General features: G+C 37.5%; 1 protein-coding gene across 8 annotated transcripts in view; it reads left to right on the plus strand.

Moving 5' to 3' along the window:
* Positions 1-25,824, plus strand: part of USP9X (ubiquitin specific peptidase 9 X-linked) — a 130,424-nt gene that overhangs the window by 78,101 nt on the left and 26,499 nt on the right. For all 8 annotated transcript variants that reach the window (XM_074323875.2, XM_074323874.2, XM_074323876.2 and 5 more), the window contains 10 exons: positions 349-469; positions 11,993-12,123; positions 12,312-12,590; positions 14,871-14,996; positions 15,945-16,070; positions 17,257-17,423; positions 22,739-22,847; positions 23,065-23,211; positions 23,813-23,959; positions 24,750-24,972. In XM_074323875.2, the coding sequence (XP_074179976.1) occupies positions 349-469; positions 11,993-12,123; positions 12,312-12,590; positions 14,871-14,996; positions 15,945-16,070; positions 17,257-17,423; positions 22,739-22,847; positions 23,065-23,211; positions 23,813-23,959; positions 24,750-24,972 (1,576 nt within the window). The remainder of the gene's footprint in view (positions 1-348; positions 470-11,992; positions 12,124-12,311; positions 12,591-14,870; positions 14,997-15,944; positions 16,071-17,256; positions 17,424-22,738; positions 22,848-23,064; positions 23,212-23,812; positions 23,960-24,749; positions 24,973-25,824) is intronic.

Here is a 25,824-nt window from a genome sequence, read left to right on the forward strand (position 1 = left end):
TGTATTAGGTTGGGGCCAAAGTAATTGTGGTTTAAAAAGGTACGTATTATAATTGCAAAAACCGCATTTACTTTTGCACCAACCTAATATTAGGAATTTAACTATTAGTGGACATGACAGCCTTTTGTATGTATAGAGTCTAACTTGCATATATGAGAGAAATAGTTCAACAAAATAGTAAAAGCTGTCAAATTACTGGAGATCGCTTGGATAATGTATTCATTCTGTATTTTGGAGAGTAGAAATGATATGAGCAAAAGTGTAGCGATTAACAGATTTGTTTGGGGCTCTTCTTTTAGGGGAGGTATAATTTGCAGGTAAATACTTGGTGTATATTTTGTATTCTAGATAATGTCACTGCATCCCAGATACATCTCTTTCCTTTGGCAAGTCGCAGATTTAGGTAGCAGCCTAAATATGCCATCTCTCAGAGATGGAGCAAGAGTACTTATGAAACTTATGCCACCAGGTAAGAATTTTTTTAAAAATAATGTTGATAAAGTACATGCTGGGCTATAACAGGGTATATTATTGTCAAATTCTTTCCTAGATGGAAAATGCCTTGTGGTATAGACCAGAACAGGAGTTGGCAAACCTACAGCCCACTGCCTGATTTTCTACAGCCCGAGAGCTAAGGATAGTTTTCACATTTTTTAATGGCTCAAAGAAGAAAAAAAAAAGTCAAAGAATAATGTTTTGTGACTCATGTAAATTGCATAAAATACAAATTTTGGTGTCCATAAACAAAGTTTATTGGTGTACAAACATGCTCATTTATATACTGTCTGGCTGCTTTTATCTTCACACAGCAGAGCTCGGTAGTTGTAGCAGAGACCATATGGCCCGCAGAGCCTTAGATATTTACTGTCTGGCCCTTTATGGAAAAAATTTGCAGACCCCTGGACTATTTTGGGTCATGTGTCATCTATAGCATTGTTCTTTTTTATTCCTTAGGAACAACCACTTTGAATTTGTGGCTTTTATTTTTATGTATGTATATACTATTATATCTGTAAATAATGTTTTTGTACAACTCTGTCCATTTTAGATATCTACTGATTTTCTGTTCTATAGATGAAAACTCTTACTCCCACATTTCCCCAAGTTTTGCTTAAGTTCATTCATATTCATTGTTTTCATTTTCAAGAGTGTGAAGTTGGCTGGATTACTGACAACTTTTACTGCATTTAATAATTTTTCCCTTTTCACTTTGATTTTTCTATATATCTATCACTAAGTCTTCCCACATACTGTGTAACAACGTCTCAAAATAATTTTCCATTATTAATTTGTCAGCTCCACTGTTGTCCTGGAACTTTTCTTCTTCCTCCTCTCATCTGGTTTGCTACACAGCTACCCTTTGGGACTTGTTTCTTCAGCTTTCCTGTGGCAGATTCCTGTTCACTAATTTCTGTGTTTTGGGCCTTTCTTCAAGTGCTCTCTCATTCTGCTGCCGGTGTCTCAGAAAGCGTACATGGGAGGTGGTTTTGTGTTTTGTTTTTGAGACGTTGCTTATCTGGATGCAGTTAAACCCTCATATTTGATGAGTAGTTTTGCTCTAGAATTTATTCTGTCTAGCTGGTAATGGTGGTGGTGTGAAGAACAAAGCTCTTCTGAGTTCAGTTCTTTGCATGTGATCTCTGTTTCTGGAAGTTTTGGTTTTATCGTTGAGTTTTGAAATTTTGTCATTATGTGCCTTGGAGTAGATCTGTTTTATAGTGGGTATTCAGTGGACTTGGAGATTCCTAATTTGTGAGAGACTTGCAGTCTTTGCTAATTTTCTTCTCCATGTGCTGCTTTTTGTGTGTCTGTCATTGTGTTGAATCTACTACAACTGATTTTCTTCCTTTTCTTCCTCCTTTCTCTAACTTGATTCCAGCTTAGGGGTCATTTCCTTAACTTTTTACAGCCCTTCCGTTGACTTTTTGCCCCCAGATACTCTAGTGTTAAATGTTTAAGACCTTTCTCCAAATGATCCTTTTCCACAGGATTTTGTTTTTCATGAACATATTTCAGTGTTTCTGCTCTAATATATGTGTTTTCCTCCAAAACCTAATGCTCTGCAAAATTGTAACTAAAAATAACTGAGGTTGTAGAAAACAGGGAGTTGGGATAGATCATTTAATCCAATACAACTTGAAATTAGAAAAAAAAAAATTGTTTTGAAACATTTACAACCTTACAGAAGTGTTAGTAGAAATACAATTCAAGAACTTTTTTGTAAACAGTTTGACAGTAATTTGCTGGTCTAATGTCCCATCACCCTTATGTACTTTACTATATATTCCCAACAAACAAGGATATTTGTGTAACCAAAATACAACCATCTAAACCAGGACATTAACTTTGATTAGTACTGTCTAATCAGCAGTCTTTTAGAGCAAAGAGATCCATTTCAAGTAGCATATATTGCATTTAGTTGAGATCTCTTTTAGTTTCTTTCTGGAACAGTTGCTCCTTCTATCTTCGACTTTCATCACCTTGACACTTTTGAAGATTACAGGCCAATTATTCTTATTTCACTTTAGATTTATCTGTTTTATCATCATTAGATTCGGGTTATATGTCTTTGGAGGGAATACCACAGAAGACAGGCTCTGTTTTTTTCAATGCTTCCTGTCAGATGGTGTGAAATTGCCGTTTTTCCCATTTCTGATGATGATCACTGTTGACCACTTAAGTGTTTGCCATGCTTCTCCACTTTAAAATGATTCTTTTTCCCTTTGTAATTAAGTATTTTGTGGGGAGGTACTTTGAAACTGTGTATGCTGTTTCTCATGAGGCTTTCAATTTTTTCATTCATAATTTATAAACTCATGGTTTCCTGTTAGATTCAAGGGTTTATAATTCATTACTGTGATTTATTTAGATGCTCAAATGGCCTTTAATTTGGCCAGTGGGAGCCTCATCAAGCTGGTTTGTGTTATTTTCACATGTTCCCATCATTCTTTGACTCCTTGTGGGCTTTCTGGCTGCAGATGTTTCAGGTGAAAATCATGTATTCTCTCCGTCCCAGTCCTGGAATCAGCCATATCTCCAGGGAGTCCTGGTTCCTTTTACTGGACACTAACTGTCCTTGTTGCTTTACTTGGAGTGTTGCTGTTCCTGGGCGCTCTCATTAGATAGAACCTAAGGAATTTATGTATGTACATACACATTTATATCTGTATTTCATACATCCATACATGTGTGTGTACACAGACACACGTGGATGGATGGAATAAAAAACCATGGGGGTCCTCTAGTTCCATTTCAGTGTTACAAGGTTCATTCTAGTTTTCTTCCTTTCCATGTTTATAATGCCCTTCTCTAACAGTGAAAAGCCTGGCTGCCGTTATCCTTTAACATATTTTCCTATTTAATTCATACTCCTTATGTAATCGGTCATCTCTACCACCACCCCTTTCTCTGTGTGGAAGGGCTCTGGCTCTCAATTTCCTGAGTTTATATATTGCATATGCATTTATGCTGGGCCTCGCTGCACCGCATGGACACCTCCTCGCTGCTTGAGTCGAATCATCGTGCTGAGCTACCCCATTGTTTGGACTTCCTTCTCCTTCTGCATAGGACCGCTTCCTCCCCTCCCACATAGGAGTCCTCCTCACCCTGCTTGGACTCTGAACACTCTAGGCTCGGTAACCCTTTCACATCGAGTTTAAACAGTGCTCATACAACAGTGTCTTCAGAGATAACTTGGACAGCCCGTGCAGGTAGTTCCGTGCAGCCGAAGGCAGCCTCAGGAGATAAGACGACACAGAACCAATATAGAGAAAATGCTGGCTTGACTGTGTTAGCTGACACAGATGGAAGTGGAGCTCTGAGACAGGTGGGCTGCCATTAAGTTGGGCACAGGACAAAGTAAAATCTGCCAGGAGTCATGGGAGTCGGGGTGCGTGCCCTCCTAGATGAGCCCTAGGTGCAGGTGCTCGCTTTTAATTTTCTTAGAAGAGTTAAAAGCCGTTCTTTCTGTGCAGCTGCCAGGCTGAGGGGTTTTAGTTTGATTGGTTTTGGGTTTTGTAGTTGTAAGTTACAGTTCCTCCCCTGCTATACGGGTTCTTGTTGCCTGGGAGAAATCACGTCTGAACAAACACACCTTCCACATTGTACTGACATCATTCTGTTTGCCAATTGAATATAAGCTAATTAGGGTTATAGAAACGTGTTACAACATAACAAATTGTACTGTACGTATTTCTCTGGAGGCTATTACTGATAGACGTTTTGTTTTCTTCCATTTCCTGCGCATCTCTTGTTTTCATAGTTCCTTTTTTTCCTGTTAAAAAATTTGAACTTTTCCTATTGAAATAAGTTCAAACTTAACAAATAGTACGATCTCAGTTACCCTTCCCCAGATTAAATAGTTGTTAGCATATTGCCATAGCTGTTAGGTCATTCTATGATAGGATTTTTTTCCTAACATTTGGAAAACCGGTTATAGATACCATATCTTTTGATAATACCTTCATGATTTCTAAGAACAAGGACATCCTCTTAGTATTACCACAGCATTAATTAAAATCAGAAAATTTACCATTGCTTCATCACTGTAATCTATTTACAGGCCTTATTCATGTTTTACCAAGTTTTCCCAGTAATGTACCTCACAGTGTTTTCTGGTTGAGTATCCAAATCAGGTTCATACATTGCATGATTATTTGGTCTGTCACTTTAATCTGGAAGAGTTCATTAATCTTTGTCTTTTATGATCTTGATGGTTTTGAAAAACATAGATAATGTTAGTATTGAATGTGTCTCTTTGGGTTTTGTATGTTTCCTGATGGTTATATACAGGTTGTACATTTTTAACAGAATACTACTCATGCTTTGTCTTTCTCAGGGCATCACCAGGAGGCACATGTCAGTTTGTCCTTTATTGGTGACATTGTCCTATATCACTTAATTGATGTTTGTCAGGTTTCTTCTCTGTAAAGTTATTTTGCCCTAAGATTCTGTGGTTATTGCCTGAATCCGTTTTTCCTATGATGGTTGCAAAATGGTGATTTTGTTTTTACTTGGTCACTTTGTACATTTATTAATTGGCATTCTATCTAAAGTAGAGCTTTGCCTTCTCCCCTATTTATTAGGTATTATCACTATTTACTCACGGATTCTTATTTTATCTGTTGGGTTATAAACATAATAATTATTTATTTTGATGCTCAGTTGTCCCAGATTCAGTCAGTGGATGGACCCACTGTCTGTTTTACATTGACCCAATGCTTTTTGTATATAGCCTCATCATTTTTTGAGTAGTTTATTACTTTGTGGCACAAGATTAAAGTTCATCTAGTGCTTTCTCTATCTCATCCCTGGAATCAGCCATTTCTTCTTTTAGTGAAAAAGGGTATTTAGAAACCAAAATCTATATCAATTTCTGTATCTCTATTAGAAAAAAACAAAAACAACAACAAAAAAGAAAAAAACAAACATGGATTCATACTGATACTAATCTAACTTCTTAGTCTTTCTCTAGTCCATATTTGTATCTATCTCTACATCAGTAAGAAATTCCTTCCCAACTTCATTGATATGGGGGTGGTAAAGGGTAGATACTTCATTCTTATGCAAACTTCAGCCACTCTGTTTTTAAGTCTTTTATTCAAGTGAAACTTCCAAGTACCTGTTGTTTTTATATCCTTAGCTCTTCTAGGATTTTGTGGAGTGCTAACTTGTAGGTGCCCCCTCCCCCTTCCTTTTACTCCACAAGTGTTTCTTGGTTCAGCTAAGCCAGGGGTATCCAAACTGCGGCCCGCAATCCATTTTTAATTGGCCCGCAGCAAATTCCAAAAATATATTTAGTTTACTTAAATAAACCAGGTGAGGCAATACGTACTTCACCTCGAGTGAGTGGCCCGGCTGTTTGTGTATTTTACCGCATATGGCCCTTGGTGAAAAAAGTTTGGACACCCCTGAGCTAAGCCAATCTTCCATCTCCTCTACACCTTCAGTAATTGGCTGATATCTCTCTAATGTTCCTTCATCTCCTGTTTTTATGTCCTTTTGAGTTTGTATATTTTGTTTTCGTGTATTATTTTACTGGGGTTTGTGGATGCGTTGCTGATAGAGTTCAGTAATTAATTGGCCCAGGTAATTTTTAAAACGGTCTTGTAGTTCCATTATCTCCTTTTTGTAAAGTGAATACCGTGTTGACCTTTGCTATTTTGTTTTCTGATTCCTATGGGGACGGAATCAGTTAAAATATTAGATTCTTAGCTAAGGCTTCTCTCAATTATTTAATTCTTACCCCTTCTCTGTTGTGTTGTTTAGAATTTGTATTTTATATACTAATATCTGAGTAACAGTTGCTTTATGTATGCAGAATCAGCCTTCACAGCATTTTAAACAGAAATCCTCTTCAGAATCCCTGATCTTCTGTATTCAGCATAATGCCACCAGATGGCAAAAGTGAGCTCTTGCTAGGCAGTTCCAAGCAGGAATCTTAAGTGTGCTTCTTCCGTATTTTCTTTTCTTTTTTTTTGCCGTTTTACTTTTCTTTTTCTTTAAATTAAAGTTTATTGGGGTGACAATTGTTAGTAAGGTTACATAAATTTCAGGTGTACAATTCTATAATACATTGTGTGTTCACCACCCAGAGTCAGTTTTCTTTCCATCACCATATATTAGACCCCGTTTACCCGCTTCTAGAGCCCCACTCCCCCCGTCCTCGTCCCTCTTCCGTATTTTCTATAATCAAAGTATAGTACCTAAATTTGAAATAGCCAACTTTGAAAAAGCCAATAATGATTTTACTACACTAGGTAAATCATAGACTTTGGACTTAAACGGACTTGCATTCAAATTCTGATTTATAAAACCAGGCTAATAATAACTATTTTATAGAATTGCAGGAATTAAATGCGATGATGTATGGAAAACCCTAGCCTAGTGACTAGTATTTGATCAGTATTCAACAAATGTTAACTTACTCTCTGTCACTGTGGTTGTTACACACACATACACTCACATGCACCTACACTCTAATTTCACTTTAAGAAAGGAAGTGGGGCTCCAGGAAAAGGAAGTAGTTATAAATTCTGTTTCTAGCTGTGTAACATTTGGGTAATCATTTAGTGTTTGCCCACACGTGCATGTATTTGAAAGGGGAAAATCAAGATGGAATTAGTAGCTTTTTTCCTGGTCATTGACTTGATCGGTTCATTTTGAATCTACCTGAAGTCAAGTGCCTCCATTATGATTTGCTGCTAAACTTAGAACTTTAACAATCTTCTCTAGAAGGTAATTTAATCTCTTGTAATCTAGACTATATTCAGGAGCTCCTATGACCTTTCCTTACATAATCAGGAAAACAGACTGGCTTGATAACTGAGTAGTTAAAATGTATACCTCTTTGCCAAGCAGAATGAGTTGCTTTTCCTGTTCAGAGCATCCTTTTTCCCAGGAGTTTAGTCTGACTAGTATCTTAAAATATGCCAAAATCTCTTAAAAGTGCTTAGCACTTGCTAACTCATTTAAACCTTACAACATCTCTGTGAGGGAATAACTTTATCTGTATTTTAAAGATGGGGAAACCGGGCCACAGAGAGATTTGAGTTACTTGACTAGGGACAGAGTTTAAACGGTTCCAGGATTCAAATGCATGCAGTTGGGCTCCAAAGTTTGTGATGTTAACCTGTGTGTTACTGCTCACTGTTCTCTGTATTTTTTAATAATGCATCGCTATATTTATATAATTGATTAAGTATCTTTTTAAAAGACTTGAAAGGGATGAACTGAAATCTTAAAACTATGTCTACATGACAGAATTATGGGTGATTTTTTTCTCTATTTTTCATATTTTGTAAAATGAGCATGTATATAATTGGGGGCCTAAAATCATTTATGTTCACAAATACTAGAGCTGGAATGGCCACTGGTGATCATTTGGTTTGGATCCCTCGGATGAATGAACTATTAATTCGACAACATAAATGATTTGCTTACAAGTCACTGCTTCATTTTCATAGAGCTCTTGTTCCTTTTTCTTTTTTGGGAGGGGGTATGTATTCTTTTTTATTAGTTTCAGGTGTACAAAGCAACGTAATAGACATTTAAACCCCTAAGAAAGTGATAACCCACCCCCCAAGCTACCACCCGTCAGATATCTTACATAGATATTACAATACCATCGACTATCTTCCCTATGTTGTACTCCACATCCCATGACTATATATACCTATATATTTAGTTCTGGTTGGCATTCAGTATTATTCTACTTCAGCTCTTCAGGTGTATAGCGCATTGGTCAGGCATCTACACAGTCTATGACGTGATCCCCCTGATAAGTCCAGTGCCCATCTGGCACCTTACATGATCTTTACAACATTGTTCATTATATTCCCTATGGTGTATTAACTACCAATTTGTATTTCTTAATGCCTTCACCTTTTTCACCCTGCCCCCAACCCCGTTCCCATCTATCACCCTGATACATCTAGCACCTATCGGGCACCATACCTGGTTATTACGATATTGTCGACTATATTCCTTATGCTATACCCTACATCCCCATGACTACTGTATAACACCCAATTTGTACTTCTTAATCCCTTCCCCTTTCACCCATCCTTAACCCCCCTCCCATCTTAAAGAAGTCCCTCTGAGATTCCTTGTAATACTGGTTTTGTGGTGATAAACTCCTTCAGCTTTTTCTTGTCTGGGAAGCACCTTATCTGCCCTTCAATTCTAAATGGCAGACTTGCTGGGTAGAGCAATCCTGGTTGTATGTCGTTGCTTTTTATCACTTGGAATATTTCCTGCCACTGCCTTCTTGCCTGCAAAGTTTCTGTTGAGAAATCAGCTGACAGTCGTATGGGAGCTCCCTTGTAGGTACTAACTGCTTTTCTCTTCCTGCTTTTGAGATTCTCTCTCTGTATTTAACCTTTGACATTTTAATTATGATGTGTCTTGGTGTGGGCCTCTTTGGGTTCATCTTGTTTGAGACTCTCTGTGCTTCCTGGGCTTGAATGTCTATTTCTTTCACTAGACTAGGGAAGTTTTCTGTCATTAGTTCTTCAAATGGATTTTCAGTTCCTTGCTCTCTCTCCTCCCTCTGGCACCCCTATAATGCGAATGTTGGTATGCGTGATATTGTCCCGGAGGTCCCTTAAACTCGCCTCAATTTTTTGCATTTTCTTTTTGCCGTTCTGGTTTTCTGCTACCTTATCTTCTACATCGCTGTTTGGATCCTCTGCTTCATCTAATCTACTGTTGATTCCCTGTAATATATTCTTCGTTTCCATTATTGTATTCTTTATTTGTGACTTGTTCTTTTTTATGGTTCCCATCTCCATTTCTATGCTTCCTGTGTCTCTGTTGAAGTTCTCCCTGAGATCATTGAGCAGTCTTACAACCAGTGTTTGGAACTCTGCGTCTCATAGATTGCTTATCTCCGTTTCACTTTGTTCTTTTTCTGGAGCTTTGTTCTATAATTTGGGACATGTCTCCCCATTTTGGCTGGCTCCCTGTATTTGTTTCTATGTATTAGGCAGGGCTACTATGTCTTCTGGTCTTAGTAGAGTGGCCTTATGTAGTAGGTGTGCTGTGGGATTCAATGGCGCAGTCTTTCTGGTCACCTGAGCCCTGTACTTGACCCTTGGGCTCACTGGCCGGGATTACAGTGGAGTCGTAGTGCAGGGGCTGACCCTATGGACCCTGGTGCCTGCCCACTACACCCCTTGGGTGTCTTGTACTTGGAGGCGGCTAGGTGATGTTCGAGCTTGTTTTCAAGCTGGCCATTGGGGGCTCCAGCCCCAGGACTACCTCGGAGGGCATCCGCTGTATGTAGGTTCAACCACAGCCTGTGCCCCACCCAGGGCCACCTAGCAGGAACCAGAAGAAATCCGCAGATGACTGCCGCCCGTGCTGTGCTTGGAAGCGCCTTGAGGGGCCAAGCCACAAACCAAGGCTGGCTGCTACCAGTGCTGGCTTAGGGCTGCTCAGCCAGAGGTACAGGACACGCTCAAGCCAGATGCTGCTTGTCGGGGTTCCATGAATCTTTGAGAGTCTAGGAAAGTCTGAAGCTTAAGCCAAGGCAGGCGAGTGCATGAGAAAACCACTGAAAGCAGCCTGGTGTGCCCAAAGTTGTGCAAGGCCAGGTCTCCATAATCGCCTGGGCTTGGTGAACTAAGGATGGAGACATGGCGGAGACTCAGAAATGGCGGCTGCCTGTGTTCGCTCCCTGGGAAGGAGGAGGGCTCAACAAAGAAACAGTGGTGTCCACCAGCTCCCCATCCAGGAGAAATCCTCCTTTCCAGCTGCTGCCCCAGCACTGGAACTCAGAGCGAGTGATTCCGTTGGTGGGTAAGGGCACGTGCAGTCCCTTTAAGAGGAGCAGGAGTGCGGCGGCCCTCAGTCTCGCTCAGTCACAGTCTGCGTTGGTTTTCACAGCCAGAAATTGTGGGGACTTCTCTCCACGGCACTGGAACCCTGGGTTGGGATCTCACGCCCTTCTAGGTGGTGGGGAGGGACCCCCACAGCCGAAATATCCCTCCCCATCTTGAATGGTCACACGCGGGTGTGGGACTAGCCCGTTCTGCGTCTCTGACCTTCCTACCAGTCTGGAGGTGGCTTCTCCTGCACGTCCTTAGTTGAAAGGCTTCAGTTCAGCTTGATTTTAGGCGATTCTCAATAATGGTTGTTTTGTAGATTAGTTGTAATTTTGATGTGGTTGTGAGAGAAGGTAAACACAGCGTTTACATACTGTGCCATCTTGGTTTTCCCCTCTTGTTCCTGTTTTCTCCTACTTTCTTTTGGCTCCATCTTTCGCTCAGTATATTTTTAAAGCAGGCAAGACATTCTCAGACATAGCCTATGCACTGGTTTGTTTTCAGAGAGTGACTTGGTGATACATGTCAGAAGTCTTGGACCTTGTAGTTCTTTCTGCTTATAGGATTTCTATCCTGGTGAAATTATTGCGAAGATTTGACTGCTAGGATCTTTAGTGTAAAAAGAAAATTGGAAAAAACCTAAATGCCCAGTAATAGAGAATAAACTGGTATAGTGGTAAAATGACAATATCATTTTAATCATCACAAAATGATAAGGGGATGAATAATGACATGAGAAGATATTCACAAATATTTTATTATGAAAACATAATTATTTCATTTAGTTATACGTTGCTGTCGCTTCAGAATAGGGAAAACTAACAATTTTAGCACAAATTGAAGATTTTTTTTTATAACATTTCTAGGCCTGTAAAAATTAGCTTACCAACTAAGGAAGTTGTAGTAATTTTCAATTCTTTAGTCTTTAGAAAAAGGCTTTTACTTAAGAAAAAAAAGAAAAAGAAAAATCGTATTTATCAAGTGGCATTTTAGTAGTAGGGTGTTTATGTTGGAAATAATTATGTTATTAAAATACGTTCTAAAAACTTAAATTTGAGTGTTTGGTAACTAATGTTTAATTGTATCCTGGAATTATCTTTTTTTTTCTTCTGTATTTTTTCACTGATTTCAGGGAAACTCATCTTTTAGTATTGTGATCAAAAAAAAAATCAAAGCTGTGCTTATTTTGAGGTGAACATCAGACATGATTCCCTTTTATTTTTTAAATGATCACTTTTTAAGGTTCAGTTTCTGGAGTATTACTCAGCCTCCTTTAGTAAAACAAACCAGTTAATGGCATAGTGTCAGGTAGGCTAACAATAAAGAAGTTGGAGGAAAGAGCTTGTCAATTTTCTCTTGTTATTTTTCAATAGGAACTACTTCCTTTTGAAGTGTATTGTGTTTTTTTCAGTCTCCAGTGGCTGACGGGAGGACTCGTTGATTTGAGGTCTCTGAGTAGAAGGATACTGTGTCTTTCGATTTGGGTTGACTGATTAAAGAGCCCTAGTTTATTTCTCTCTCTTTTTTTTTTTAATCCAAATCTGGTTATGTCTTGTGACATTTGAGCCTATAACTCAACTGAATTGTTATTTCATACTAAAGTAGTCTTCAAAATATTAAAAGTGAAATATGAATGCATGGATGATGTTTTGTCTCTTTTCTTACAGATAGCACAACAATAGAAAAATTAAGAGCTATATGTTTAGACCACGCCAAACTTGGAGAAAGCAGCCTTAGTCCATCTCTTGACTCGCTTTTCTTTGGTCCTTCAGCCTCACAAGTGCTATACCTAACAGAGGTATGTTTTTTTCTTTTGAATTTATTCTGTTCTTTAAATTTGACCTTTTTATGGTAATGTGAATAGCATGGATAACATTTTAATAAAACCTCTTTGAAATGATCAGAGAATTGCTTAGCAGTGATGATAGGAAAAAACCTTATGAAAACATTTTAATGCAGTCCTTTTGTTTTCTTTTTTTCTTCCAGGTAGTCTATGCCTTGTTAATGCCTGCTGGTGCACCTCTGGCAGATGATTCTTCTGATTTTCAGTTTCACTTCTTGAAAAGTGGTGGCCTACCACTTGTCCTGAGCATGTTAACCAGAAATAACTTCCTACCAAATGCAGATATGGAAACTCGAAGAGGTGCCTACCTCAATGCTCTTAAAATAGCCAAACTGTTGCTAACTGCCATTGGCTATGGACACGTTCGAGCTGTGGCAGAAGCTTTTCAGCCAGGTGTAGAAGGCGTGAATCCTATGACATCGGTAATGCAAACTTTCTTTAAAATCTTTTTATAATAATAGGTGGTAATTTTTAAAGTTAAACTTCTCAGGAACTCTTAGGTATAAAGTTCGAAGTTAATTCAAAACGTTTGTGGTTCCTTTCCAATGATACCTCATTTTAGATCTTTTCTTTCATTACATTTGTGTATATGCAGATGCTTTCATTGACTATACTCTGGTTTGAGAAGACAGTTCCTCCCTGCCCCCTTAAATCGTGTTTGACTTTCAATTATTTTAAACCTAATAAAACCTCTATATGAATCTCTTACTCGTATTTGGCAGATAGTAAAGACACAGGTGGTACTAAAAAAGATGTAATTGATTTAACTTGGTGCCAGCCTCCCGTTTAACAGGCTAACCCTCCAGTTCTGAGCTTACTCTGACTCTGTCTTTGCCTTGGTCGCATCCTTGATGCACCAAAAGTTCTCAAGACATGCCAGAATTCCATGCTTGCTTATGCAGAAGTCAAACTGCATTTAATTCTGACTAAAATTTGAGTTCTTCAGTACATTATAAGTGATGGTTTACCAGGTTACCGATAGAAAATAAACGCTTTAGGAGTATAGATTTTCTTTTTTAGAAATGACTGAGGTTTTAATTGAGGAGACTGGAATGTTAATTCGACGTGTGATATAATCAAGATAATAGCACTCATTGTTTTCAGTGTGATGATGATACTGTGGTTATATTTAAAAGGAATAGCATCCCCCTTCTTTTTTTTAGGTAGGTGCTGAACTAGTTACAGGTGAAATTATATGCTACCCAGAATTTGCTTCAAAATAATCCTGGGGTATGGAGGGGATAAAAAGTAAAGCGGTTGGTTAGATAAACAACTTTGGTCCTTTGTTCATAATTGTTGAAGCTGGGCAATGGGTACATGGACATTAGTAATACTATTCTCTCTACTTTCATATGTTAGAAATTTTCCATTAATAAGGATTTTTTTAATGGCCTAAACCTTACATTGTTTTGTGATTAGGGTCCCATGTTTGTTAGAATAAAAAAAGTGGTTCTTACTAAGATAAAAACAGATTCTTATCATGATCCCTGGCACAGGTGCTTAATGAAGTACACAGAAAACAATTACATGCTTCCCTCTTTCACTTTTCTTCAATATTTATTCAGAAAATGTGCTATTGTGGATTCAAAGGTACGTAATTAGCCTCTAATCTTAAGAAGCTCACAGTCAGTAGGAAGCTAAAGGTAAAATAGATGTGGCTTAAATACTGTTGTAGAAATACAGTTGACCCTTGAACCTCATGGGGGTTAGGGAAACAACCCCTGAGCAGTCGAAAATTCATTATAACTCTAGTCAGCCCTCCACATCTGCAGATTGCCAACTGCAGATCAAAAACACTGTTTTCTTTCCCTTGCCCACCATCGTGAACACACACCAAGAAAGTGGTCAACTGCAAGCCATGAAGAAAGCCCTCATAAGAACCTGTGGTAATACTCTAATCTCAGACTTTTAATCTCCAAAACTGAGAAAATAAATTTCTGTTGTTTACATACCCCATCCCACTCCCCCAAAAAGAAAAAAGATAATACTGTTTTTGATCCATGGTTGATTGAATCTGTGGATGTGAAATCCAGGGATACAGAGGGCCAACAACATATTTATTGGGGGGGGGGGAGTATCCGAGTATATAAGTGGACTCATGTTGTTCATGAGTCAACTGTACTTAGAATATTGAGAAGGGGAGTTACAACTTGAAAGACAGCATTGCCTGGTTAATAACTACTGAAAAGTAATGTTTTTCTTACGGATTTAAAAACTTGACTTTTCTATTAAAACACTGATACCTTTTGTACATTTATACTTTAATTCTGTTTCTGATATTTCTTAATTTTTCTCCTTTTCAAAGAATTTGGTGACCAGTGGGAATGGGAGCAGGGTCTGCCCAGGAGCATACATGTAAAAGATGTGGCGTACTTTACTAAGTCTCTAGATAGGGTTGGAACTTGTCGGTTCAGTTTATCACTTGCCCCTACAAGTTCTGCTGAGCGCAGATGGAGAGACGTGAGTTGGACTGATCTAGAATGGGGGTTTGCAGAGGGATGTGTGGCACTCTGATGCACAAGAAAAAGAGGAATCCCACATTGTTGGCAACATGAAGTACATTTTGTGTAAGTGACCACAGGTTCTACAGTACATATATGGAAGGAAGTCATCCTGAGGGAGTGGTGACGGTGAGGAACAAATGGTTGGGTCTGATTGTGTACAAATTATTTACTCCAAGTATAATGGTTATCTTTTTTCAGGTCAACCAAGTTACTCATGATCAAGCAGTGGTGCTACAAAGTGCCCTTCAGAGCATTCCTAATCCATCATCTGAGTGCATGCTTAGAAATGTGTCAATTCGTCTTGCTCAGCAAATATCTGATGAGGTTCGTAGTAAACTTTTAATTAAAGTTCTAAAGTCCTGGAAGGTTCATTTCTTTCTCCTTTTGACCCTCTGTTAATTTGGAATAACCCTTGTCACAATTTAGGGCTTAATTTTCCTAGGCCCAGTCACTTTAATCACTGTTTCAGTCCAGGTAAAGCTCCCTTAACATAAATTTTATCTAATATTAATGTTAGCACTTTCTGATTTTAATTATCTTTGTGTACAATAAACAGCATCTTTCAAAGTATGTTAATTCGATGAATTTTGACAAATGCGTATATATGTGAAACCACCCCCACAATCAAGACACAGCACATTTCCATCACTTTCTGTGTGCCCCTTTGCAGTCCATTCTTCCCTCCACCCTGGCCCTAGGTAACCACTGATCTCTTGACACTGTATCTAGTTTTCATTTTACACAAGTGTATTTATACAGTGTGTGTTCTTTTATGTCTGGTTTCTTTGACTTAGAATAATGACAGAAATATCTGTGCTATGTGAACCTTTGGTCCATTCCTTTTTATTGCTGACTAGTATCCCATGATGGACATTTCACATTGTGTTTATCCATATACTTGGCAGAGGACATTTGGATTGTTTCCCTTTTTTGGTTGTGAGTAAAACTGCTGGAACATTCTGTACAAGTGTTTGTGTGGACATAGGTTTTCATTTGTCTTGGATAAAAATACTAGGAATAGAATGGTTGGATCACCTTTGTAGTCTTTTTAAGATTTTTCTGAAAGTAATACAAGGCCAGATAATAACTTGGAGAACATACTTTATGGTGTTGCTGTTAAAAAAATGGGACAAAGGCAACTTGGGAACTTAAAAGACTGGTACTGCTTCACGGCAATGCCTGTTCCTTTGCAAGGACAAACATTTTTGCTTTTCTTGTGATTGTTCCACTCTAGTACTCTTACAACAGTTGTAATTACTCATTGTCTTGCAGGCTTCAAGATACATGCCTGATATTTGTGTAATTAGAGCTATACAAAAAATTATCTGGGCATCAGGATGTGGAGCATTGCAGCTAGTATTTAGCCCAAATGAAGAAATCACTAAAATTTATGAGAAGGTAAGAGTTACCACAGAAATACATTCCTTTCAACTAAATGTTTAATTGTGCAAGAGGCTGAAGTATGTCTGGTAGCTTTTAAAATCCAGTCACTTGTATCTTAATAGGTTGAAAATTAACTGGTAGTTATTGTGAGAATACAGTAAAATTTTACTTTGAAGAGAAAGTACTTCAGAATCCTGCCATAAAACTGCTTTTTTAAAAAATACAAAACTATCTTTTCTACTTCTCACTGGAGTCAGATATAATTGTGTCATACTGAATTCGATTTCGTCCATTCTCTTTATTCATCATCTTTCTGTCCTGTGTAAATTTTGGTTTAAGTAACTGTCAATTGTGTTATCGCATTTAAGTATTTTTTTTATTCTCTTAAAGTAGTAAAAAGTAGAGTGTCAGCCAATTAGGTGTCATCCCTGACCATCTATTAGGTTAAACAAATTATTTACAGAAGACAGGCTGTGTTCGACTCTGATTTTCTGTCATATGTGCCTGCCCCTCATAGCCACTTATGCATATTTAGAAGGGGAAATTAACTTGCAGGAACTTCTCTGGCTCAGTAGACCCGCCCTTTTATGACCAGCAGAACCTGGTGTGAGCCGTATGCGTGTTGGTGTCCTGTGTATCTGTCTGGTACAGTGCTGGGTACTCGCTGGGCTACTATTTGAATGTTTGTTCTTTCTTAGGCATGTACTATCATTACTTTTTGATAAAGTCAGGTTAGAATTTATTAGCTACCTACCCAAGCATATTTTAGGTTGTAAAACCTTCAAAACCTTTCTTAACAACAGTCTAAGTTGCTTTCTAATTAAATGGCACTGTGGGTAAGCTGTACAGTGGAACTAGTCAGAAGTACCTAACTGCAGTGCCAAAGTGTTCCTTGGAAAAGGAATGACTGTTGGTGCAAAAGCACACAGCTCAGAAAGTCTCCAGAAGCCTGGAGGACAAAGAAAAAGCTGGTATGCTCAGGGTGCTCCTTCATCCCTCTTTGGCAAGTAGCAAAATACTGGAATTAGACTTCATTTTCGGTTATAGTCATTCCCATGCTCTTCCAAAGGACCCTCAAGAGTGGAGGTAAAGAGGCTGAGGCCAGATGGTTTGAGTAGGTGAGTTTTAAGCACTAATGTTTAAGTTGTATGAGCTTTTTCTTAAATGCATTTCTAGGTAATTTGCCCCTATCATTTTACAGACCAATGCAGGCAATGAGCTGGACTTGGAAGATGAACAGGTTTGCTGTGAAGCATTGGAAGTGATGACATTATGTTTTGCCTTGATTCCAACAGCCTTAGATGCTCTTAGTAAAGAAAAGGCTTGGCAGACATTCATTATTGACTTATTATTGCATTGTCACAGCAAGTAAGTATTTTTTTTAATTGTAAGAAACTTGATCTTATTTTTATAAGCAAAAAGGAACTGATTTATGCTCGCAAAATTTATCTCAGAAATCAAGTATTTATTGTCCCTATAACGTTAATATTTAGGAAAATTTTATTTAACCATGTTTTGCCTAGACCTAAATTCGTTTGGTTTTAGTCTCTACAAAATGCCAACGTTAATTATCAACGTAAAATCAATTTTTCTCTAATTTCACAATTTAGTTTCACCTAAGAAGTATGCATTGTAGCCCATTTTAAAAATCTGGTTTATAAGATTTAAATGGGACATTAGTCTCCTGTCTTGGATACCTAGCTGCCAGGGTTGTTTTGTTTCTTTGTCAATATGAAATTCACAAAGCGCGTATGGGAAGAACTGTTGTATCTTAACACTGAGAATAAAGACCAACTGTAAAGCCCTCATTTTCATTTGAAGAGCATTTAGTCAATGACATTAATTTTGTTTGGGGCTTCTTTTGTGCAAATCAGATTTGTGGAAAATGTTGGTTTCCATCCTCATGTCAATCTAATCCTCAATCTCATGAGGTAACTTGTTAAACTCGAGCTCTAATTATTTCATGGTTATATGTAATTAATCTGTCTTACGTTTACTTTGTTTATTCTGTCTCATGCCATTCAACAATGACAGAAATTACTGATGAAAAAGTGTAAAGTCAAAATAAGCAATTTGCTGAAATGAAGCCTAGTGATAAAGAAAGCTTTTTTTAAAAAAATATGCACATGATGTAATGGTGTAGGTTCAACTTGCTCATTCCAGAGGATGCTGTAAAGTCATTTAATGGGTCTCAAGTGGGAAAGTCTGCTTTAGAAGTTTCTTGGTAATTTCCTTGAAGACATCAGGTCCAACCTATTCAGAAAGTCCCTTGACAAGATCTCCCCCAAATAAGGTTGAGTTTACTATCTCCTTGAGAAGACTCTTATCATCATTGGACAACTCTGTTAAGAAAGATAAATTGGTTGATTAAGTCAAATTCCGTATAGTAATGCTTTGGATCGAGGGAGGAAAGATACTAGCTAACAGTTTTAATGAAGTGAAACCTAGAGGTGGCAAATAACTTACTCTATGTTGATTTTTAAATTTTAAGCTAAATTAGGAAAATTGGCAGTTACAAAATAGTCACGGGGATGTAAAGTACAGCATAGGGAATATAGTCAATGATATTGTAATAACTTTGTATGGTTTCGGGTGGGTACTTGACTTAATCAGGTGGATCACCTCGTAAGTTACATAAAGGTCTAACCACGATGCTGTACACCTGAAACCAATACAATATTGAATGTCAACTGTAGTTAAAATTTTGTTTTGTTTAAAAATAAAAACAGTCGTTGAAGAAATTCTAAAATTTAAAAAAAAAAAAACTGAATTAGTAAGTTACTTCTCTTCCTTGGCTACTAAGTATTAAGGAAATTGGTTTAACAGGTTTTCTGCCCTCTACCCTTGATGAAAATTCCCCTTATAGGAGGTGAGAACTGTTTTACTACATTCCTCCCTGAAGCTTTCACACAAAGAAGTAAAGTACTGTAGACAGCACTTCATCTCATTATTCCTGTGTTACCTTGTCTTCAACAAAAATGGGGGTCTTCTTAAGGTTAAGATCTTTTTGAGCTTTAGGTATCTGATTTTCTTCTCTGATATTGACTCTCACCCTGCCCTGCAGTTTTCAATCATTTTATAAATATCTGAGTACCTGGTACAGGTTCAAAATCCTTTATTTCCAGTTTTTAAGAATTTGACAGCAAACCTGACTTGAACATTACTTTATTGGCTTTTTCTAAAATCTGAATCCCCAAACACCTGGCCTCAAGGGCTTCAGATAAACAATAGCGGACATGCATACACATGAGGTTACCCTTCAGGTAAAGTTTATACTTAAGTAATCGTATTACTAACAAGTATAGCTATTTACAAAGCTTTTCCCACATATATTTTCTCACTTAATTCTTTGGCAGTTCAGAAGTAGACTTTGCTGATGGAGGGCCTTAGACTGAAGTTAAATGACAAGGTTCTCTTGAGTTCCAACTTATTTCTGCCACATAGTTTGTACAATTCTAATCCACCAGCAAATTATGAGAGTCCCTGTTACGTGCTTGGCAGTGAGAGTCCAAAGTCAAATAAGATAGTTATACTCAAGGAACTTTGAGACAGAAAGTAGTGTCATAAAAGAGAAAGTAGTTTGGGAATTAGAAGAGGAACACATTACTATTACCTGGAAGGAATAGAAGTGAAGATTCTGTGCAGAATATAGCATGTGAGGTCGTGTTTGGGTAAGGTTTATATGTGTGGAAAAAGGAAGATGGGCATTGGTGGTGCTCTCTTTCACCCTCACTCCCCGACAGGCTGTTTTTACTTCGTGTATTTTTGGGCTCCATACACTTTCTCCATACTGCTTCTACCCTCTTATAAACAACCAACACCCATTGCCCGGACAACTGCAATATCCTTAATCTTCCCACACTTAGTGCTGCTCCATTGAGGTGTTAACGCTAATCTGTTGACCACACTGCAGACGGAGTGATCTTTGCAAAATACGATTGTGATGTTTTCCTGCGTAAAACCTTTCCATGTCTGCCCATTGCCTTTTAATTTAGTCTAAACATTTAAATTTTGTTTATAAGCACTCTACAATTTCATTCTTGGTTCTAATCAATTTTCTTTATCCTTAAGCTCAGAAGATCTCCCAGATCTCTCTGTTCCTATTAGACAAGATTGCTTCCACGTCATAACACTGACCTTGTTTTATTGTAATCACTCGCAACTGGATTTGAATTTCTTTAGATGGATATGTTTTTTCCAGTCCCCTCCAGCACCAGTTGCTTTACACCCTGCCTATTTAACTCCTTTATGTTACTTCTCTGATCCATGGAGGCAGTTCAGTTTGCCGTTCCTGGCATAGTGCTTTCAGGGCAGAGCTGAATAGTCTTTTTTGCTGTGTAGAAGAGTAAAGGGTAATACTGTAGAGGAGATTAGTAGGAGTCAGTTTACAGAAGGCCTTTGATGCTGAGATCTAAGTAGTGTTAGATTTTAATATGGTAGTCTCATTGGTAAATAATTTATCAAGTACATATTATATGTCAGGCACTATTCTAGCTACTGGGGATATAGCAGTAAACAAAACAAAAAAAAATGTCAGCTTTCTTAGAGCTGCATACTAAAAGGGGATGGGGAATGGGAACAGAAGACGTGTTAGATAGTAATAAATGCTATGGAGAGAAATAAAGCAGGAAGGGATAAGAAGGAGGGGATGAGTGGAGTTCAGTTTTATATAGGCAGACTTTGCTTTATTGCACTTCGCTTTATTGCACCTCAAGATGTTGCAGTTTTTACATCTTGAAAGCAAGACTCTCTACCAGCAAAACTGTTAGGACTCACTTTACTGTGGTGGTCTGCAGCAAACCTGCAGTATCTCCAAGGATATAGAAGGCTTCCTGGAAAAGGTGACCATTAAAGTTGTGAAAGAGGCAGATAGTGATCCATGTAGGTAATGGAAGTGTTTTAAGCACAGGAGCAACGGATGCAGGCGTCCTGAACATGTCTGACGTGTTAAAGAACAGCAGGGACACACACCAGTGTGGTTGAAGCTGGAGGGCGAGGGGAGGACAGTTGTAGGAGGCGTGGTCAGAGAGATAACAAGCAGCCTGTCAGGACTTGATAGATCATTGGAAGAACATTGACTTTACCCCAGTGAGATGGGACTCTACTGGAGGGTCTAGAGCAGAGGAATGATGTGCTCTGAGTTGACATTTAAAGTTTATTCTGGTTGCTTTGTTGAGAATAGGTTATAGAGTGGCAGGAAAAGAGTTAGACATTTCCATTAATCCAAATGAAAGATAACAGTGGTTGAAAGTATGGTAGTAGTAGAAGTGGAAAGAAATGATCAGATTTTGATTATGTTGTAAAGACACGGGCAACAGATTATGTTGATAAACACAGGTTTCCTTTGAAGCATTACGGAAGTGTGAGGGAGGTTTCATCAGAAACTGACAGGCACCAACTTAATAGGCCCCCACCCTATTTGGGCTGCATACCTACTTAAAAACAAACTAGGGCAGTGTGAATGATACACCTTTGAAAACCTGATAAAAGTTATGGACCTTATCCCTAGAAAACTCTTCAATTAACTTGGGTTCCAGCAAACTCAACCCACAGAGCTTCTAAAATCAGGTTAGTACACAGAATGTGTGCTCTCAAGTTCTTTACATTGAATTATAAATTCGCTTCTAAGTTCTGTCAGCCAGCACAAAGACAAACATGATAGTTATCCACAAAATGTAGTTTGTAATGACTGTACGGTACACAAATGTTTCGTCAGCAGATACTTATTAAGCATCTTCCACATGTCAGATGTTGTTCTAGGTGTCAGAAACTGACATGAACAAAGCAAAGCCCTGACCTGAAAGAGCATCCTTTCTAATGGAGATAGACCACCATCTGTAAACAAACAGTATTTATACATTTGGTAACTGGTTCTTGGTACCTACTATATGCCAGACACTATTCTAGGTTCTGGAGGCACAGGAGACTAACTATGTCTCTGCCCTCTTGGAGCATTTATTCTAGTAAGATCTTAAATGATATGTAACTTTTTTTTAATCCATAATCAGATCAAATTCTCTCAGTTGTTGAGACCAGAAACAAGTCTTTCCCGTGGCTCATCAGAGAGAGAATATTATATAATAACAGTGGTTCTCAATATTTAGCACACGTTAGAGTCACCTGAAGGATTTGTGAAAACTCAGATTGCTGGGCCCCACCTCCAGTATTCCTCAGGCAGCAGGTCTGGGCTGTCGCCTGAGAGTTTCCATTTCTAACAGTTCCCTGCCGGTGCTGCTGACCTATGGACCCTGCTTCGGGAACTGCTAGTATAAGGGACATTACACAGCAGTAACCTTATTGTAATGGCAACAGAATTTCTAGACTTGTTTCCTCCGAAGCACAATTAAATCCAAGTTGTGTGAAAGGCCAAAAAGATGTGTAAGGCTCACTATAGAGCATCTTGTACCTAGAGGAGCATTTCTAGTCTTTTCCAAGGAAGGGGTGTTAGAGTGTATCCCTCAGACTCTTCAGTAACAATTTGAGGTTAGAGTTCTTGATATGCAGCCTAAATTCATTTATTATTACATGTTGCTGGCTTAAGGGGGTGTTACCTTGTATCCCTGTATTTTTATTTCTAATTTACGTCTTATTCTCCACCCCATCCCCCCAAGAGAGACCACTTGTAGTCTTCATTTTTTTCTTCATGAAAATAATATACTAAATATGAAACATTTTTATTTCAGAACTGTTCGCCAGGTGGCACAGGAGCAGTTCTTTTTAATGTGCACCAGATGTTGCATGGGACACAGGCCTCTACTTTTCTTCATTACTCTGCTCTTTACCGTTTTGGGGGTGAGACTTTTTTTTAATATGTGTACCAATGTGATTTGTTCTTTAAACAAGGGACATTCAGGAATTTACGGTTTTAGCTTGTGTTAAAGTTACAGCAGTCTGTATTTAATGAAATATTAGTAATTTCTCATACTATTTTAGTCATCTACTGTTGAGTTTTTAAAAAGTGGATTCTGAGCATCGGCATATAAGTTCATATTATTCTACTTTGTTTCAGAGCACAGCCAGAGAGAGAGCTAAACATTCAGGCGACTACTTCACTCTCTTAAGGCACCTTCTTAATTATGCTTACAATAGTAATATTAATATACCCAATGCTGAAGTTCTTCTCAATAATGAAATTGATTGGCTTAAAAGAATTAGGGTAAGTTGCATTTAATACAGTGTTTACCATATCAATAGAGTGGTTTATTAGTTAGTAATTTATAGTTTTGAGCATTTTGCTTAAATGAAAATTACACCAAAGGGTAACAAAAAAGACCAAAGAATGTACTCTGCATTCATGGATATTAGTACCTCATGAAACACAGAATGAATGCATAACTAGTTTTGTAAAATGCTGTTTTACTTGAGACTTGGAATACTTATTTTCAGGCTCTTTCATTTTAGAATTTGGGCCTTCTGGTACATTTTCATCTTATAAAAAAGTATTGAATTGTTTTCATAAAAAATGAGTCTGATAGACTAGCACTTAATTTAATTCTTGATCTTAACACCTGATACTTTTTACTTAGAGTTGTATGAGAATTTATTTCTAAAGATATTTTGTCGCTGTAACCTTCACATTATTATCATTTCTAGTAGTTCATAAACCCATTTCTAGAAAGTTCTAAAGATAAATTGCTTTGAATGGAAAGGTTTGGGGGAATTTCCTCATGTCTGTCCAGCCCTCTCTTGTTCTGTCTCCTCCCTCCTTGTCTACCTCCCTTTCATAAGTTAGGGATTTGATATATTGTCTTTGGCAGGATGATGTTAAAAGAACAGGTGAAACAGGTGTTGAAGAGACCATCTTGGAAGGCCACCTTGGGGTAACAAAAGAGTTACTGGCCTTTCAGACCCCTGAGAAAAAGTATCATATTGGTTGTGAAAAGGGAGGTGCCAATCTCATCAAAGTAAGTTCTGTTATCTTGGTGCTAAAGTAGATACCATAGTCTTCTAAATGTTTATTAGCAAATCTGTCTTGATTAATTTGTAGTTATCATGTCTTTGGTATATTATCCTGACCTTTCTACTTTTTAAGAATCTTTATAGAGATTACAGTAACTTTTTAAAATTCCTAAATTTTGTATATAAATAAAATTTTGGTATTTTATAAAGTAAATAAGTGCTATTTCATTTTTATATTTAGGAAATCTGAATTTTTTTACTTCAGACTACTTAAAGTGAGACAAACATCTGTTGTATAAAACTATCTTGTTTATCATATTTAATGAGTTTCTTCTCGTATGGTAATTCAAAGAAACAAAAAATCGTTTTAATACATTTTATTGAAAATGAGCTTTGGTTTACATGTGATTAAAAGAGTAAACTTAAAATGTAAATTTTGTGAAGTGCTGCAGCCAGCTCACTCTTGATACTTAAAAAAAATTTTAACCTGGGAAATTGAGTATGTTTGTTAGTTGTAGTAAACAGTGTTTTCAAAAGTAGGAGCTTTTTTATTAGAAAATCTAAGTAAGTTTTCTGAGATGTGATGAGATCTTGAATTCTGACAAGTAATTTAATGTTATTTCCTTTCAAGACACATTTGTTTCTTTCTTTAAAATATATATATATACAGATATAACTATATACCATATATTTTATATAATATATAAAATACAACATCTATAACGTTATATAAATATATAATATATGTATTGTATCATTGCTAATAATACATAACCCTTTTTTCAACTCTTGTAGGAATTAATTGATGATTTCATCTTCCCTGCATCCAATGTTTACCTGCAGTATATGAGAAATGGAGAACTGCCAGCTGAACAGGCTATTCCAGTCTGTGGTTCACCAGCTACCATTAATGCTGGTTTTGAGTTACTTGTAGCATTAGCTGTCGGCTGTGTGAGGAATCTCAAACAGATAGTAGAGTCTTTGACTGAAATGTACTACATTGGCACAGCAATAACTAGTAAGTGTTTTAAAATACAATGTTGTGATGGGAGATAATTCTCTAATGTGCTCAAATTCTATTTTCCTGCTTTTCTTTTAGTAAACATCTACCATTCATGCTTTTCTTTCAGCAACTAGTTTAACATTTTTAGCAAATGGATGTATAATTTGAGACCATTACAAGCAAAGAGCCTTAATGTAGAAAAGTTTTCAAAAGTTTGTTAAATATCTTTCTGTAAGTAGTGCAAGTATTTAGCAAAATTAATTTCATCTCAATCAAATGTGGAATAAAACCTAAACTCCAGAGTAGTAAGTCATCAAAATAAAGGCCAGAGCTCAAAGTTAAAAGTCAAATTTCGGGGGGTGGCCAGTTAACTCAGTTGGTTAGAACATGGTACTAATAACCACAAGGTTGCCAATTCGATCCCCACATGGGCCACTGTGAGCTGCGCCCTCAAAAAAAAAAAAAAAAACTCTCAAATTTCATGCATTGGAAAGCTTTTCAGGCCCTCACTTAGAAGCTCTTTAATGTTACATTCATATGAACTTGAAGGAAATCTGGTTTAAAGATTAGAATGTGAGAAGATAACATTTTAGTGTTTTATGTCCTCAGTTAACGTTCACATGAAGCCCATAAAAGAGACTGTAGACTCCACATCTCACAGATAATGAAACTGAAGCTCAAAGGTGATGAGGGAGATATAAAATGACTGAAAAAGCAGAAATAAGAAATCAAACACAACGGAGGCCGCTGTGTTTCCCTGAAAATAAGACCTAGCTGGACAGTCAGCTCTAATGCATCTTTCGAGTGGGTCTTATATTAATTTTTGTTTCAGTCTTTTTTTTTTTAATTGGGGAAGGGGAACAGGAC

This window comes from Rhinolophus sinicus, chromosome 18 (genome assembly GCF_057876585.1).
Source record: "Rhinolophus sinicus isolate RSI-liver-muscle chromosome 18, RSI-T2T, whole genome shotgun sequence".
Classification (NCBI taxonomy): domain Eukaryota; kingdom Metazoa; phylum Chordata; class Mammalia; order Chiroptera; family Rhinolophidae; genus Rhinolophus; species Rhinolophus sinicus.